Source organism: Sinohyriopsis cumingii, chromosome 4 (genome assembly GCF_028554795.1).
Source record: "Sinohyriopsis cumingii isolate HCF-2022 chromosome 4, ASM2855479v2, whole genome shotgun sequence".
NCBI classification, from domain to species: Eukaryota; Metazoa; Mollusca; class Bivalvia; order Unionida; family Unionidae; genus Sinohyriopsis; species Sinohyriopsis cumingii.
Window position 1 is genome coordinate 99,549,746 of NC_142964.1, and position 20,021 is coordinate 99,569,766.

Below are 20,021 nucleotides of genomic sequence, written 5' to 3' on the forward strand. Positions count from 1 at the left end.
AAAAAGTCTGGTAAAAATTCACTTGTGACTATTTTTTTTGTTCAATAAAGTATAACATTGCAAACTATGAGCTTTGACTTAACCCTTAAAGGAGACCAGAAACCAACGGAAATATTGGATAATAATAAAGGTACTATAGCAGAAAACCTTACTCTGAAGTATCATCTGCGACCGAAGTGCCAATATTAAAATATTGGCCTATCTTCTAGGAGCTGAATTTCCGTGACCTCGTATGCAAAATTTCCGCGCCTATTCGGTTACTTTCGGGATGTGACGTCATAGTAGCGACTCCAGCAGCCCAAGTGGGAGTTGCCAGAGTAAAAGACAATACCATTTTGCATTGCTTACGGGTGTAATAAAACATTAAGAAAAGCCAGTAGACAACATTTTTTTTTTCCGAAAGATAAAGGCATACTGAAAGAATGGATACATTATTACAGACGAGTCGATTTCAAAGCAACACCATACAGCCCTATGTGCTCGTTACATTTCTCAAAGAACTGTTACGACAGGGATTCTGAAAAAATGGCAGCTCAAGGATACGCAAATGCTAGGCTTAGACAAAAAGTTGGCTCTGTTCCAGACATAACGTTGAATATTTTAAATCCTGGGAAAAGTGTTGAACGTGCGAGTTACGAAAATAGGCAGAAGGCCGAGTAAGTGACCACAAAATGTAACAATCAATTCACAGATCTTTTATCTACACCAGCAGTGCTAAAAATAAATCGGATAGCCCGACACCCTGGGTCCCTCTGGTTTTAGTTCCGGCCCATCCTGTATTCAAAATGAGGTGCCCGTCAGGCTTGTCGAAACAAAGATTGTTTGCCTGAGGAAACTTTGATCGCACTGGTGAAATTAGTAAATGTATTTTCAAGATGTTGACATGCATGCCTTAACACGGCACAATCTAAATCAAATCAATACTGTCCAAGGTGAAATTTAGATTTGATTTTAATCAAATGGAGGCTTTGCCAAAAAATAATATTCTAAACCTGTCGTGTTTCTAGAAAACACAATTTTCAGTAATCTTATAAAAATTAAAAATTTTTAAAAAAAATCATTGTATACATGTAGTATGTATAAACGGTAATCTGTAATGATTGGAACTGATATAAAATTATTCCTTGGGCAGTTTAAATAACAGCGATTAAAAGAAAAGAGGTCAAAGTTTCACATTAAATGGCTGACAATAGAAACTGGGGGGGGGGACTATTGACCCAACCCCTTGCCCCAATGTGCGAGTGCCCATGGTACGTACCTTTTCTCCATGTGATACGCCTTATTATTCCCCCCAGGACAAGCCCATTTTACATATTCTGGTCAGCTCTGGCTAAATTGCAAAATAGCTAAAGTTTTGATTTAAATACGCAAACAATAAAGCCGATGTGACCGTTCCGGTGGCCTAGTGGTTAGAGCGTCCGCCTCGGATGCGGGAGGTCGTGGGTTCGATCCCCGGTCGAGTCATACCAAAGACTTTTAAAATGGTACTAACAGCTGCCTCACTTGGCGTTCAGCATTAAGAGGTTAGTGTTAGGACTGGTCGGCCTGGTGTCAGGATAATGTGACTGGGTGGGACATCATGCTACATGTCTGCGGCATGATGCCCCAGTGCTAGACATCACTATAAACTGCCACACTGCAGACATCGTAGCGATATGACTGAAAAATTGTTAAAGCTACGTTAAAAATCAAAATCACATCACATCACAATAAAGCCGATGTGACTGATGAACATATTCCATCCTTGCATTGATCTTGTGAAAAGGACTGCCCTTCGGACATACTTCAAAGAAACCCTGTTCGACAGTGTGTGTGTGTGTGTGTGTGTAAGCACCAGCAATTGATTGCCAAAATAAACGATGCCTATTTTGTTGTTACTTACGATGCCATGGACTTCAGGTTTAAGTCTTAATGCATGTAACGCTGTTTGCTGAACGAAATATTTATTCAGAATTAGTTCTTTAGGGCCACATATACTGCATGGTATATTTTGTTTTATTCCTTTTAATTTAATTATGGTAATTAAACTTTACATATACGGTCGAGGAATGTCAGGTGTTAACTGGCCGAGTTTCTTTGGCGGAAATGGAGATGCAATTTTTGTTTGCAGAGAAAATTTCACAGTGATCATTCATTTAAGCTAATTGGTGACAATTGTATTCTTTTAATTTTGTTATACTATAGTACTGTTGTAGTTGTTTAAAAACATCTGAAATTTACTTGAATAATGTTTAATTTTCACGTTCTATTTACTGAAGAAGAAAAAAAAAAAGAAAAAAATTTTGTGTGATATTAATTATTTCGTCCAGTGCCGGATTTAGACGTGTGTGCGTGTGATTTGAATTTTTAACGTAGTTTTAACAATTTTTCAGTCATATCACTACGATGTCTGCAGTGTGGCAGCTTAGACTGTGGATTGCATACGTTATATCTATTTATAAACGGTTTGGGGTTGGTTTTTTTCTTCTTCTGACAAATGAAAATTGACAGACATAATGTAATTATCGGGACTTCGCTGCGAAAAATTTAGAGATATTACGAGATCGAGATGTAGATGAGGAAATACCCACAAAATCAGGAGGTGTTTCTCCCGGCTTGAGAGTTGACAGGTATGAACTGTCCGGGCTTGTGGAATTTCAGTCAGGGCTTGAGTTTATTTAAGTCACCTGCCCGGGGCCTGTGCCTAAAAAAATTCTTTTAACACTGACCAGTACAGTACATAACTATTATATCAGACTGCAGATTCAAGTTTTGAATGTGCAACCCAAATGTGGTCTCCTTCCGTCTGCCTCGCTCGCCAATGTTTATGTTTGTATTCGAGGACTGGCTAGTATTGCGTCACGGTACCACGTGATCTGTCTTCTCATTAAAACTCGGAAAAACTCGGCAATTTACGGAATCGTGGTATCTTCCATGCAATAAAATCACTACCCGCTTACGATATTTAATTTATAAACAGGTCAGTCGAATTAAAATCTGTAGAGAATTACATACGTAGAAGGAAAATTTTGATTTCTAGTCTCCTTTAAGTCCAATAGGTCGTTTTCAAAACTACTTGACAAAATGCAGACTGGTGATCAAATCTTGTCCATGTTTATTCAGAACCAATCAGATATAAGAGTGTTTTAGCGACAACTGAAGTTAAGTGCCACCAATCATGCAACCGTAGCCATAACAAGGTTTTGAGATGTGCCATGTTCAAGGTTATATCAACATTATTTTCATTTAGAACCAGCTACATATAATAGTGTTTATTAAAACTGATGAGACCATTCAATCAGGAGAAGCAGCCATATAAAGATTTTCATGACGGTCACCAAGGAAGTCATTATGAAGGTGAGATCCATATCATTTTAATACAGGAACAACTATATATTGCAAGAAAGAAGCATTTCCTTTTTATTTTTTGATGTCAGCATGGTCATCCACTAAGGGAAAGTAGTGATTTCAAGACATTTAGATTCTGGGAGGTCACATTAACATTTTTTTAAATTTTAGGACCAGTTACATACAGTAAAGGTGTTTTCATGAAAACCCCATGTCAAGATGCCTCAACCTTCAAGTGTGGTAGTGATAGCAAGATTCTGAAGATGTCTGCCATGGTGGCCATATTAGATGTCTGAGGGCACCATTTTCATTTAGACCAACATGATATCATATTAAGTCTTGTAGTGAAAACTCATGTCAGCATGACAAGTAGCATTAGAAAAACTTTCCAGGTGGTAACCATATTAAATCTCAGCTTGGTATATAGTCTTGTAGTAAAAATCCATGTCAGCATGACAAGTAGCATTAGAAAAACTTTCCAGGTGGTAACCATATTAAATCTCAGCTTGGTATATAGTCTTGTAGTAAAAATCCATGTCAGCATGACAAGTAGCATTAGAAAAACTTTCCAGGTGGTAACCATATTAAATCTCAGCTTGGTATATAGTCTTGTAGTAAAAATCCATGTCAGCATGACAAGTAGCATTAGAAAAACTTTTCAGGTGGTAACCATATTAAATCTCAGCTTGGTATATAGTCTTGTAGTAAAAATCCATGTCAACATGACCAAACCCTTCATGTGTGCTAGTGATGCCAAGATTTTGAAGATGGCTGCCATGGCAGCTATAAAGGATGTCTGTAGGGCACTGTTTCATTCAGGACCAACAGGACATCATATGAAGTTTTATAGTGAAAACACATGTCCATATGACCATCCACTGAGTAGCAGCATTAGGAAAATTTCCAGGTGGTTGCCATGGTGACCACATTAAATGTCAGCTTGGTACCATTTTCATTTGGGAACAACTAGACATCATTATAAGTCTTTGAGTAAAAACCTTAAAGTCAATCTGACCATTTGTTAAGTTGAGGTAGCATCAAATATTTTTCAAGATGGCCACCATGTGAACTCATGATTCAGCAGAACACATCCTAGGAGACACGACTGAATTAAATACCACATGAAAACTTCCAGTTGTTCACTCAAAAGTAAATCATAATTTAAAACTGAGTATCCCTAAGCACTGATTTTCTTCCCTACTAAATGCTTTCCAACCACTTTAACCTCCTAACCCCCCCCCCCCAAAAAAAGTCAATGGATTTACAAGATTTGGAAGATCGATCTGTGGGGATGTCCTGAAGATGGAATTTCATACTTGGGAGAACTTTCACCCATGTGACCATCCATTCAGGAGGAGTAGTGATAACAAGATATTCCAAATGGCCAAAGTGGTGACCATACTGGATGTCCAAGCGGCACCATTTTCATTTAATACCAACCATGTTTTGGAATGAATGTACATGTATAGTTTCATGGCAATCCTCCAAAAAGTTTATGAAAAGTATTGATAAGCTGGTAACAAACTAATGTTAATAAATAAGCTCTACTTGTCTGTGACCAGTACAGTAGATAAGAGTGACTTAGTCAAACATTAAAATGTGCACAACTAGACCTCTGTATGAACAGGTCCAACAACTATCATCCCTATATTTATGTATGAGAAGCTGCAATATCAATCCGTGCTCTAACAAACCTTCCTGTACTATAAGACAGACAAGACACTATCACATATACTTACACCAATGGCAGTAGGATGATGTCAATGGAACAGTGGACATTCAGTTAAAAAAGTTATTATTTGATAATAGAATAATCACCAATACAGAACTGAAGCTAGTTTCATATTTTGGCTTTTTAATCAATACTAGTAAGCTGTGTGCAGAGTGTTTAAGCTTACAATGTTGCTTGTTTATTGAGAATGAATCCCTGTAATTGCTTGCAATGGCTACATGCAATGGAAACTTAAGAATGAAACTTAAAGCAAATAAAATAACAGACGTCATCAATGATACACAGCTCACCTCTACAAACCTTTTAGGAGTTTCCATTCAGATAGTCCAGAGCAGCAGTAACAAGATTCTCAAGGTGACAGCAGTGGCAGCCATATTAATTAGTAAGTGGTACCATTTTCATTCAAGACGAACAAGATTTTGTAAGTAGTCTCTTCATGAAAACCCCATGTGACCTTTTTTCAGAATGAGTAGTAATAATGAAATTTTCAAGATGGCTGCTGTGGCAGCTACATTAGACATCAGGTTGGCACCATTACCATTTTGGCATCATAAGAAGTCTTTCAGTGAAAACTCCAGTTGGATATGACCATCCATTCAGAAAGGGAAGCAATAACAAGATCTTCAAGATAGCCTCGATGGTGGCCAAATTAGATTATCAACACCATTTTTGTTAAGAATAAACATGACATCATAATAAGTCTTCTGGTGAAAACTGCAAGTAAATATGACTTTCCATTTAGGGGGAGTATGATAACAATATTTTAAGATGGATGCCATAGTGGCCATATTAAACATCAGACTGGTACCATTTCCATTTAGCAACAACTAGATGTCATAAGAAGTCATTTAATGAAAACTCCATGCTGACATTACTATCCATTCATAAGGAGTAGTGATAACAAGATTTTCAAGATGGCCACTGTGGTGGCCATATTAGACATATATTGGTACCCTTTCATTTAGGACCTACAAGAGATCATAAGAAGTCTTTTGGCAAAAACCCTATGTCAATATGACTTTCATTCTGGGTCATAATATATAATGACCTAATGTCTGGTAGTCAACTTATGCTTGTCCAATTAAATGATAATAAATAACAAGGATTGACATCACTATACATGACTTTATATTTGTACTTCACAATGTCTAAACCATAATGGTATTCTCTTTGTTCGCACAATACAATAATAGTTGTTACAACGATCTAAAATTATGTCAAGAAAAAGACTATATATCAATGACTGTAAATATAACTCTGTCAATACCATACCTATGTAAATATGTGTGTATATGAAAGGATGACACCATGCATATGTAAATCTGCGAGTCCTTCAACAACCTTTCCCCATATCCAGGCCACCTTCTTGAATCCCTTTCTGATATCTTCCTCTTCTAATTTACCTCCCATTACTCACAGCCATTTTAATTATCCCATATGTGGCTGCTTCAGAGAGGTTGCATTATCTAATAGCTACACAATATAAAAATTTGTTTAGCACAACTGAAGCCATTAACAATCTGACTTACCAAAATTGAGCCTCATAAGAGGGGAGAGCAACCCTGCCCAGTTGAGAGGGGGCAGTGCTCTTTGGTAGGCACTCTTAGAAAGAGCTGTAAGAATTACTTTCACTTGCTCACAAGGTACTCCCTCAGGACCTGAAATAAAAAAAGATGTGCAAATATGCTTCTTTCACACTGCAAATAGTTCACAAAAGAATATGCATAGCTGTAATGGTCACCAAGTGAGAAATAATTTACTAATGCTTTTCAGCAACTCAATGAATGAACTATAAGAAACATCAAAGAGCTGTAGGATTGGGTCAAGCTGATACTGGCCAATGAATAATATGCTTTGCCACACAATACATACATCATATATTGCTGTCCATTATTAATGCTGGACAAATCTGGTAACTATCTTTGAAATTCTACAACAGACTGTGGCTTTGACTATTAATTAGCAAACAATGAATATGAACTGACGATGGAACACTTTTTAACAGCAAAAATAGCAAACATGACCATGAAATTAGGTAGTAATTTGGCAGTGGATTTGCCTTGTAAGGCATCATAATTAAGGTAAGGAATTATTTTATATATTTTAAAATGGAGAAAAAAATTATGCCAATCATAGCACATACAACTTTAAAGACTGTAAACTGCAATGTTAGTCCTAGGTAACCATAGCTTTCCTTCATTTCAGCACCTTTTATTGTAACTTGATTCCAGATACAACACCTTTTATTGTAACTTGATTCCAGATACAACACCTTTTATTGTAACTTGATTCCAGATACAACACCTTTTATTGTAACTTGATTCCAGATACAGCACCTTTTATTGTAACTTGATTCCAGATACAACACCTTTTATTATAACTTGATTCCAGATACAACACCTTTTATTGTAACTTGATTCCAGATACAACACCTTTTATTGTAACTTGATTCCAGATACAACACAGTTATGCCTTGGACCTCATTTAACTCTACATTTGGTCAACTACATACCAAGTCGGCCAGCATCCAGTGCAAAGTCCACAAAAGCTCTCAGTAAGCTACTTTCCTTCAAGTAGCTGAAGTTGGATGGAACTGGATAAAAAATAAAATGCATAGGCTCTCTCATTAAAGTCTTTAATATATAAGATAAGAATTCTTTATTTCAGTCTGCATGGTCCAAATATCTAAAATAAAATATAAATGTGCTAAGAACAAAATTATTTAAGACAATTATTATGTTCCACCTATCTATAATCAAAGCATTAAAATGAATATCAAGTTCCACAGAAATTTTAAAAAACAATAACCTTGTTGTTTGATATTCTTGTCATCATTGAAAACGCATACTTAATTTCTTCAAAACCATATGTATCATAATTTACAAATGTGGTAGTGGTATGATTCCATTTCGAACACCTAACAGTAAATGAAGACTATTGTTCTAACCAATAACTAATTTCTTTTTATAAAGTCACTAAATTTTCTCCACTGAGGTGCACAATACATTGTGCAGCAATGAGATTTGATAAGTCAAAGTGTGATATTCAAAAAGAACAATTTCTAAATTTACATAAAAGCATTTTTGTAATGTATTTCTTAAATGTATATAACTGAATTCTCCACAGATATCCCAAACTTGTAAAACTAGTTTACATACCTGCAATTAGACAGTGTTGGAGTCTTTTTGAGACTCAGAAAGTATGTACATGTATTGAGGTCACAAGGTGGGGGTCAGTAAGAGTGACCAGAAAAAGCCATGTTGACTAATTGAGAATATGGTAACTTTCGATATACTGTACTTGCTGGCCTATAAGATGATACTTTTTGACCAGAAAATCTTAGCTTCCTCTTATACTACAAATTGACTTATACACGGATTATGTCATCTGAATCACTTTTACACATAGCACATAATTTTTCTTATGGAAAGAAATTCAGGTTTAAATATTATATGCAAAGAAAATTATACAGCATGTGAAATGGTCATTCTTGGGATTTAACCTAAATGGAGTCTATATGAATACAACTATTATGAATATTTAAACCTGAATGAGTATGGTATGTATTTTTATAGTTCACATTTACTATTTAACTTATTACTGTTTTCTCTCTTTGACAAAAGCTTCAGCTAAACTGGGGCAATAAGGTTAAAAAAAGCCCCTCAAAACCACGAGGAGCTGGAATACCTCTGGCTCTCTCATATATATCTGGCCATATTTTATTTAATGATGAGGTGCAACAAGAAAAATGTGATGGAATACATATGCATCTCTCTGTCTCTTTCTTCATCCCCAAAAATAAGGAAAAAGCATTTTAGCATTAATGAAAAGGACTAAAAATCTTAAAGATTTCCTAACTAATTCGAAATTAGAAAATACAGTATTTAAAATAGGATCATCAACTAAATGTAATAGACCTAGATGTTCACACTGTTCTTTTATTAATGAAAATACTACTTTCAATAGTAATAATACGAAAGAAACTTTTAATATGCGTTGTGATACTAATTGTGCAACATCAAATGTTATTTATTTGATCACATGCAAAAAATGTGGCATCCAATATATTGGACAAACCAGTCAACAAATATCTAAACGTATGAACCAACATAGATCAGATATAAAAAATTATATCGATCAATCATTTTCATCTCATGTTGCCACACATTTTAACAAAATTTCCCAAACTTTGCAAGATTTCTCCTTTCAACCTATTGTTAAAGCTAATTCTGAGATGGAATGTCTGCTAAAGGAAACCTACTGGATTCACCATCTCAATACGGTATATCCAAAAGGTCTAAATTCAAAAACAATATACGATATTCATTAATCCTGTTATTTTTTTTGTTTTTTTTAAATTATGTCCCGTTTTCAAATAGTTAAGAATATTTTTAGATTATTCTACTTTGCAGAATGACTTAATTAGTGAAAGTATAAACTAATATCATAAAAATAAGTTTACTAATTCTTTAAAAATGAAAGTGCATTTTTAGATTAATTCTCAATATATTATGATTAATTATTTATAAAATACTTGATAGTAAGTATTATGCATGCCATAATTTTTTATTATATATATTTAGTTCTGATGAAATACTGAACATTTGTAAATAATATATCAAGATATAATATATTATTATTTTATTTTAAAATTTATTTATTTTCTATATCTTTAATAAGTGTGCATTATACATAATAAAAATATTAATAAAAATGTTTATCTCTATTTAGTCATAAATTTTATATATATATATATATATATATATATATATATATATATATATATATATATATATATATATATATATATATATGTGCTTAATTAAATGCAGCCTTTGCTACTCTCAATAGCTCAATAGAATGTCTGAAGGTAATACAAGTGTTCATCACTACACTCACTAGAGGCTTGATGGCACTGGTGTTCAAATTTTCTGCTGCATTCTCTTAGAGAATCCTGGTCAGTACCAAGTTGTTCTGGATAACCATAATGTTTGCATTGTCAGAGCTGTATCTGATGCAGTCTGATCATTAGATATGCTTGTCTCTATTGGAAAATCAATATACATATAGTGACGATTTTTTTGGGGGGGAGCGGTATAATATTTTCAAGTATAATGGCAGCTTTACAGGCAATAAACAAATGCCTTTGACTGGTACAGGTATTAACACTTTATCAACACAAATGAACTGTTCAAACATCAGTGTGTGCTTATTATTATCTTTTGATCAATCTATTTCATGGCTAAAATCAGCCTGTTTGTGTCAATTAATTGTGTGTGTGTGATTTGTATTTTTAATGTATCTTTAACAATTTTTCAGTCATATCACTATGATGTCTGCAGTGTGGCAGTTTAATGTGATGTCTAGCACTATGGCATCATGCCTCGGACATACCACAGTCACATTATCCTGACACAAGGTCGACCAGTCCTAACACTAATATCTTAATGCTGAGCGCCTAGCTGTTAGTACACCACTCCCTTGATAACTCACTCCCTGATAAATCACGAACCCACTTATAATGCGGGGTCAGGCATGGATCCCATTTTATAAACCAGAAAATACCCCCAAAATCGATCCCTATTTGTTGAACTTGAAGAATATCACGATCAAAATTGGTAATGGAAACTTTGATGTATTGCTCGTTTTATCATCGAAAACGGTAGATAGGACCTGGAAATTTTAATCAACACTATGAAATATTAAATTTAAAAATAAATCATACAATTTTTTACATTTTGTTTCCAAACAACATTCCTAGTACACTGCAATTAATGATATGTAAGGAAATTTTGATCAATGAAAATGTCACTCACGCCGAGTGGAGGCAGTACTGTAATAAATAAATACAAATTGAATAAAAAAAATTTATCAATTAAAATTTGTGTTCTAGTTCTATCTTTTAGTTCCTTTTAAGTGTAATCATCATAAATGCAATGTGTCCTCTTGTAATTAAACGTAAAATGCATCAATCTACCGTAACAGCTATGTCCATGAGCGTTTCTCTGAGAACCTAAGTGCCAACCATGTTTTGATAACTGACTTCCGGAAGTATTTGTTGTATTGTTGCACTGAATTAAAAGCTGGCCTCCTTTGTATTATCATGTTAATTATGTCTTTTGAAGCAAATAAAGGAGGTGGAATAAAAAGATAAGTTAAAAGGCAAGAAAAGCCTATAAACTTAAAATCCAGCAGCCCCGGTCGTATGTTGGGTGAACAAACTTCATTTGATCAATCAAACACTTTAAAATGTTATTGTGTATATAACATAAACTACCTTAAATTAACCGACTCTTTCATAACTGTGATCAAAGATAACAAGGCAGCCAAGCAAAATGAATACTTTGTAAGATAAAGAGCTTGATTTCACAGATACGGCCCATTGTGGGCAAGCGAGTTTCAGAGAATTCTTGAACTTGCACTTAGAAAAATCCTCAAGGATGATAAGAAGTTTCATTATTAATTCCAATTAATTAATTCATGACGTCAATATTGTACTAATTGAGCAATAAAAAATTGAGTTTCAACGTAGACAATTGTCTCATGAAATAAATGTCGCGTGTTTTTGAAAAAAAGGAATCTTATTTGGTGGTGTTATCAACAGTTAGTCTAGTTCCCTGCTCTGAGGACTCCTGATTTGGCAGGATAATATTAAACACCACTATGGGAACCAGACTCATCAAGAAAACAAAAAACAGTGACGTAATACATAGATTTTTAAGCGTACATGTGATGGTTGTTGAAACCAGTTGGAACGATCTTTCATATGTTGGACATTTTGAAAATATATGTTATTTAAACAGAATAACGAACAACTTCATTAGAAAAAGCACTTTATTAAAAATTATTATCAACGCAATTGTAAAATGAGGATTCAGTCAATAAACAGCCCAATTCCCTAACGCTGATCCCCCCTCACACGGTTTTCTTGATGTCAAAGTGATTTTTTAAAATTTTTGGCTGTCCCTTGGTAACTCGCACCTCGCTTAAAGTGCGGTCTATGTTTGTGGACCCCGTTGTGCGTGAGTTATCGAGGGATAGGTGTACCATTTTTATAATATTTGGTATGACTTGGCTGTGGTTCAAACCTGCTACCTCCTACACCCAATGCGGATGCTCTAACCAGTAGGCCACTGGAGTTGTCTCAATTAATTGTAAGTAATTTAACAAGATTAAGGTAACAAATAATAATAGAAAGCACTAATCTTAAGGTTCAATTCAGTGTGTTGAAAATGTTACATATAGTTGGTGCTCCTATTTCAACAGACATAGTACACACAGGAATGACATATGTCAATATGTTGTTTGCTGGACCCCCTCCACTGGCTGGTGTGATTCACAAAGTAAAACTCTGTCAACCAGTTTTTCTGGCTTTGCTGATAGATAATTGCTTCCTGAATATTTAAAAATGATTGGGAAAAGTACAAGAGATGCCACCACTTGGAGTTATACATGTAAAGGGAAAAAAAATTCTTAAAGATAATTATGTACATGATTAACAATCATTGCAGAATTTGAGTCAGTCGTTGCAATGGTTCTGAGCACTAAATTCAACCAAAAGGCAAAAGATTACACAAAAATCTTGTCAAAATAAATAAACAAAATACTATTGCTGCATCAGCATTTTGTCATATTTGACTTGATCAAATATCCCTTCAGAAGCATATTTAAACTAATTACTTTTAAGATTTTTTTTTTTAAGTCATTTGTAATCTAGGCCCAGACTACTTACCACTTGCCCTGTTTTCTGCTACAGCACAGGCTGACAAGTAAAGATGTCCCAGCATCCAGGCACTGTTACTTTGGATGCCAAGGTCATTGCCACTGATAACAATCTGGGATGACAACTCAATGATGTCTGCTATATTTATGTCTCCACTTTCCAGCGAAATACTGCCTTTCACCTTTGTATCATAAAAAGAACCAATATGGGATGATCATTACATCGAAAATTACTAGAGCTGTGCACAAAAATAATGATGTGAAAAGAAATTTTAAAAAAGGTTTTACAGAAATAAATTTTTTAAACAATTGATAAAATTTATAATGTTAACATTATTTTAAAACACAATTTTTCAAGATGCATTAATCTGCTACATTTTTCAAATAAAGATTTTTTACGTCTCAATTATATAGGTCAAGAATAAAAAAAAATATCTGTTCTTTTCCCTAGCTCCATTTACAAATACTGTGTAACACAAAAGCAAAATGTTTTGTAAGTCATATGTCATCCTCAAGTAATTCCCAATAACACAAATGCAGCCAAAGATGTTATTTTCTATTTATCTTGATTAATAACTCTGACCCAAATATTTAACTCATCTTGGACATATGATCCATTACCAGCAACAACACCATTAGCAGAGAGAAACAAATATGTCTCCTTTCAATCTTCTTTAACCCAACATTCTCAAAATTTCTTTGACTATGAAATCTAAATTCGTGATTACTATACTAGATATACCACTTTGATCCACAACAATAACATTTTGCATTCTGGGAATGATTCAGGCAAACAGGTACACCAGTGTCTGTCATGTTGCCCAAATACACTGAGAAAGCTGTGTTGACTTTGCCGATCTTACTGCCCTTTCTCATTTTTACCACTGAATACATAAAATATACAATCTTTGCCTTTCTTCCATTCAGAGAGCAATGTAAAATATTTTAAGTATTTTCACACTTTCTGATCAACTTCGAGTTAACAAATATTTATATCTGCAATTATGTTTCAATTTACAATATTCCTGTCAAAAATTCACACATGAAGATATGAATCAAATTCCATGTATTTATAGCCCAATCACAAGCAACTTAATTATCACAATGTAGATGTCATACAATGATGCTAACAAAGTTTTTTAATTATTACAATGTAGATGTCATACAATGATGCTAGCAAAGTTTTTTAATTATCACTCTGTAGATGTCATACAATGATGCTAGCAAAGTTTTTTAACTATCACTCTGTAGATGTCATACAATGATGCTAGCAAAGTTTTTAACCCCCTCAGATTCATTCCATAAGAGCAGAAACAGAAACTTTCACTTGAAACCTTTTTTCCACTTACCATCTTTTGCAAAAATAATGCCATACAACAATTTTGCTGAGTCAAACTAAGACAAACTTAAACATTTTAATAAATACAGTATTTCTTTTAGGTTTTTCTACATTATTTGTGTAGAAAAAAAGTTCATTTAAGCAACCCTTTTGAACATTCTAAATTTTGAACTCTCTACATGCATTTCTCCCTATTATTCTAAGACTATACCCTGTTCAATTGAGGGAGAGAAGTCCCAACACTTAAAATTTGAGTCCAGCATAGACCCTGACTGTAGTGAGTATAATATGACAGTATGACTATAAAATTACTGGTATCAGTGTCCTTTCTGATCCGACAAGGGCAAACAGACCATTCAGCAAGGCTACCTTTTCCAGAGGAGAAGTGTCCTGAAAGTAAAAGTTGTTTACCAATTTAAGAGCTGTCATACATCAGCAAGGATGCTTGCATTTGCAGGAAGGTGTGGGATAGAATTCATAGTACAATAGTCCCCCTCTTGAATGGCCCCCCTGACCAGTGGCCACCCACTCCTAATGGCCAGAATCCCTTGGCACCAACGAGTTTGTGTTCAAAAGTACCCCTCACGAAAGGCCACCCGGCTAACATGACCAGCGGCCAATAATATAAAATTTACCCCTCTCAAGCAACTGCATTTTATTTTAATATGTATCCAGAACCAGTATTTTATTCAAAACGTGTGTTAAGTAATCTGATTTCTGTTTCCAGATGTCAGGTTTTCGTTACTGAAAGAAGTGTTGACTAAAGTACATGTACCACTAAGGTTAATATTATATCATTTACGCCTCATGAGAAGCCACATTTATTCCATAAAGCCAAGAAAAACTCAAATTTTAATCCATACAAAAGGGTAAGTACATGTAATCCAATTAGCCTTACTGCTGTGTTATCATAAGATGTCCCGTTTAGTCACTCTGATAATTGTTAAGATTACAATTATTTAACAGTGGTAACAGCTGAGAAGTGGCAGTATCGATGTACAATACCCAAGTCAGCAGGAAACTGGTTTGATAGCCTTTATGGCTTCCTTTAGTAAGATGTTGAGCTTGTTCACATTGATAATTAGTGGCTATTACTACTGACAATAATTGTCAAAATTGCAGATCACAACGGCCGCGATGTCAAATCTGCCTAATGTTAATGGTACATACTGAAGCTGTTTTGGCTTCTCTCAATTAGTGTAAAGAAATGTATAAAAACATTAGGGTACCAGACAAAATGGTTTTATCAGTATTGTAGTTGGCAACATGAATAACTTACTGCAAAAAGCACAACATGTCATCAAGGAAAAGAAAAATTATCAGTTTAGAAGAGAAAGTGAAAATAATTCAACTAACTGGGGTGGGTGAGTGTCGAGGATCCTTGCAGAAAACTAATGTCGGGAAGACTCAGATAAACAATATCGTGAAAGATAAGGAAACAATTCTGCAGAAGTGGGAAGGTGAAATGGATGGAGAAAGGAAGATTGTTTGAGCCAGGAGACGTTTGTATCCTGATTTGAATGACAAGAAAAAGCAACAATTTTGTCAGTTGAATTGGGATATGACGACTTTACCGCAAGTAACGGATGGTTGCACAGATTTCAAATGCGACACAATATTAAGTGTTCTGTCCTTAGCGGAGAATCAGCTGATGTTAATAATTAAGTTGTCGAAGATTGCAACAAAAGACTAAACGATATATGCAGGGGATATGACAGCAAGGATATTTTTAATTGTGACAAGACTGGTTTGTTTTTTAGACTGTTACCAACAAAGTGACAGATGATGTGATCTGTAACATATTTATAAAGACAGTTTTAAAACTATATCAATGGTTATTCATAGCATTCTTTTGAAAATGATAGTTTGTGTTTCATTTATTTCACAACATGCATGTGATTTTTAATGAAAATAATAAGTGTTTTAGAATTAAATGTACTTGTGACTTTCTTCATATGTATTTATTATTTGCATTTGTCATCCCCCTCTAGAAAGGCCACCCTCATTATAAGGCCACTTCCCTGATGCATTAGGGGTAGCCTTATAAGAGGGTGACTACTGTACTTCTATACAATTAAACTTGCAAAGAACGCATGACCTAGCTACTTCTATACAATTAAACTTGCAAAGGACGCATGACCTAGCTACTTCTATACAATTAAACTTATTAAAGACACATGATCTAGCTACTTCTATACAATTAAACTTGCAAAGGACGCATGACCTAGCTACTTCTATACAATTAAACTTGCAAAAGACACATGATCTAGCTACTTCTATACAATTAAACCTGCAAAGGACGCATGACCTAGCCACTTCTACACAATTAAACTTGCAAAAGATGCATGATGTAGCTACTTCTATACATTTAAACTTACTAAAGACACAATGATCTAGCTACTTCTATACAATTAAACTTAATAAAGACATAATCTAGCTACTTCTAAACAATTCAACTTGTAAAAGATGCATGATCTAGCTACTTCTATACAATTAAACTTGCAAAGGACGCATGACCTAGCTACTTCTATACAATTAAACTTACTAAAGACACATGATCTAGCTACTTCTATACAATTAAACTTGCAAAAGATGCATGATCATGCTACTTCTATACAATTAAACTTACTAAAGACACATGATCTAGCTACTTCTATACAATTAAACTTACTAAAGACACATGATCTAGCTACTTCTATACAATTAAACTTGCAAAGGACGCATGACTTAGCTACTTCTATACAATTAAACTTGCAAAAGATGCATGATGTAGCTACTTCTATACATTTAAACTTACTAAAGACACAATGATCTAGCTACGTCTATACAATTAAACTTAATAAAGACACATGATCTAGCTACTTCTATACAATTCAACTTGCAAAAGATGCATGATCTAGCTACTTCTATACAATTAAACTTACAAAAGACACATGATCTAGCTACTTCTATACAATTAAACTTACTAAAGACACATGATCTAGCTACTTCTATACAATTAAACTTACTAAAGACACAATGATCTAGCTACTTCTACACAATTAAACTTACTAAAGACACATGATCTAGCTACTTCTACACAATTAAACTTACTAAAGACACATAATCTAGCTACTTCTATACAATTCAACTTACTAAAGACATGTGATCTAGTTACTTCTATACAATTAAACTTACTAAAGACACATGATCTAGCTACTTCTATACAATTAAACTTACTAAAGACACAATGATCTAGCTACTTCTACACAATTAAACTTACTAAAGACACATGATCTAGCTACTTCTATACAATTAAACTTACTAAAGACACAATGATCTAGTTACTTCTATACAATTAAACTTACTAAAGACACATGATCTAGCTACTTCTATACAATTAAACTTACTAAAGACACAATGATCTAGCTACTTCTATACAATTAAACTTAATAAAGACACATAATCTAGCTACTTCTATACAATTCAACTTACTAAAGACACATGACCTAGCTACTTCTATACAATTAAACTTACTAAAGACACATGACCTAGCTACTTCTATACAATTAAACTTACAAAAGACACATGATCTAGCTACTTCTATACAATTAAACTTGCAAAAGATGCATGATGTAGCTACTTCTATACATTTAAACTTACTAAAGACACAATGATCTACCTACTTCTATACAATTAAACTTACTAAAGACACAATGATCTAGCTACTTCTACACAATTAAACTTACTAAAGACACACGATCTAGCTACTTCTATACAATTAAACTTACTAAAGACACATGATCTAGCTACTTCTATACAATTAAACTTACTAAAGACACGTGATCTAGTTACTTCTATACAATTAAACTTACTAAAGACACATGATCTAGCTAATTCTATACAATTAAACTTACTAAAGACACATGATCTAGCTACTTCTATACAATTAAACTTACTAAAGACACATGATCTAGCTACTTCTATACAATTAAACTTACTAAAGACACGTGATCTAGTTACTTCTATACAATTAAACTTACTAAAGACACATGATCTAGCTACTTCTATACAATTAAACTTACTAAAGACATGTGATCTAGTTACTTCTATACAATTAAACTTACTAAAGACACATGATCTAGCTACTTCTATACAATTAAACTTACTAAAGACACAATGATCTAGCTACTTCTATACAATTAAACTTACTAAAGACACATGATCTAGCTACTTCTACACAATTAAACTTGCAAAAGATGCATGATCTAAACAACTTTCATACAATTAAACTTACTAAAGACACAATGATCTAGCTACTTCTATACAATTAAACTTACTAAAGACACAATGATCTAGCTACTTCTACACAATTAAACTTACTAAAGACACATGATCTAGCTACTTCTATACAATTAAACTTACTAAAGACACGTGATCTAGTTACTTCTATACAATTAAACTTACTAAAGACACGTGATCTAGTTACTTCTATACAATTAAACTTACTAAAGACACATGATCTAGCTACTTCTATACAATTAAACTTACTAAAGACACATGATCTAGCTACTTCTATACAATTAAACTTACTAAAGACACGTGATCTAGTTACTTCTATACAATTAAACTTACTAAAGACACATGATCTAGCTACTTCTATACAATTAAACTTACTAAAGACACGTGATCTAGTTACTTCTATACAATTAAACTTACTAAAGACACATGATCTAGCTACTTCTATACAATTAAACTTACTAAAGACACAATGATCTAGCTACTTCTATACAATTAAACTTACTAAAGACACATGATCTAGCTACTTCTACACAATTAAACTTGCAAAAGATGCATGATCTAAACAACTTTCATACAATTAAACTTACTAAAGATACATGATGTAGCTCCTTTGATACAAATCATTTTGCAAAAGACTCATGATCTAATTATTTCTAAACAACTAAACTTGGAAAAGACACAAGGCCTGAAATCTAATATAATCACTTACATATGAATACAAATAACCTAAAATATTTCATTTGCCTCTTTCTCATTTAGCTTTGATAAATCATAGCAAACAAGTTTTGTGTCTAACATACTGTATGTCACACTTTGTACAAGAAATCAAATAAACAACATTTGAAGGTACACAATTCATATCAAAACACATCTTAATTGTTTATTTGGCATTACTGCCACATAAATAAGCATTTTCATTAAGAAAAGAACAGTGCAAACATCTGTGTCAACTAAATTTTGATGATAAATGATTCATAACTGGTTTCTTTATGAACTTGGAGCAAACATGGAAATCTTGTATAAATCAAAGTGTAGAACTGTTTTTTGTTAAGTGATTTAACACTTAACCACAATGGAATGATGCTGCTATCTTTATCCCTGAATTTAAATTTCTGTTAATTAAGTTGTGTAAATTTAAAAATGTAAAATCAGGGCAAAGATGACATTATCATTCCAATCATAGTTGAGTATAATCCAAATTTACCTTTTACAGACAACATCATCAAGAAATATTGGGACAGAGCTGTCAACTTTCCAAATGAGAAATCTGGAAATCTCCCACTGACAAACAAAAAATCAGGAGATTTTTTTTCTCTAACAAACTTAGATTTTAAATACATCTTTATAAAAACAACTGCAGTATTTTTGTTCTAGCACAGCCATATATTTTTGCTATTTCACTATCAGGAAACATTTTTCGAAATAATAAACCAGAAAGCTTGAAAGAGCTCAAAGGCAAATTGTGTTCTGTAAGGAGTGACATGAACACGCATTCTGTATTAATAATGCGGTCATCATGTGCTCTAAAACTGAAATCAAGTTTTTCATTTCTTTCTTTGCAAAGTATCCTTATTTATCTTTGTATCCATGTGTTTCACTATGTCACCCTTCCAGCCAAGA

At 33.6% G+C, this 20,021-nt stretch overlaps 1 protein-coding gene across 9 annotated transcripts in view; it reads right to left on the reverse strand.

Annotated features, from left to right (window-relative positions):
* LOC149801763 (focadhesin-like) overlaps positions 1–20,021 on the reverse strand; it is a 596,289-nt gene that overhangs the window by 45,528 nt on the left and 530,740 nt on the right. For all 9 annotated transcript variants that reach the window (XM_089956096.1, XM_089956095.1, XM_089956091.1 and 6 more), the window contains 4 exons: positions 14,433–14,510; positions 12,792–12,963; positions 7,572–7,652; positions 6,589–6,717 (listed from right to left, as the gene is read on the reverse strand). In XM_089956096.1, the coding sequence (XP_089812222.1) occupies positions 6,589–6,717; positions 7,572–7,652; positions 12,792–12,963; positions 14,433–14,510 (460 nt within the window). The remainder of the gene's footprint in view (positions 1–6,588; positions 6,718–7,571; positions 7,653–12,791; positions 12,964–14,432; positions 14,511–20,021) is intronic.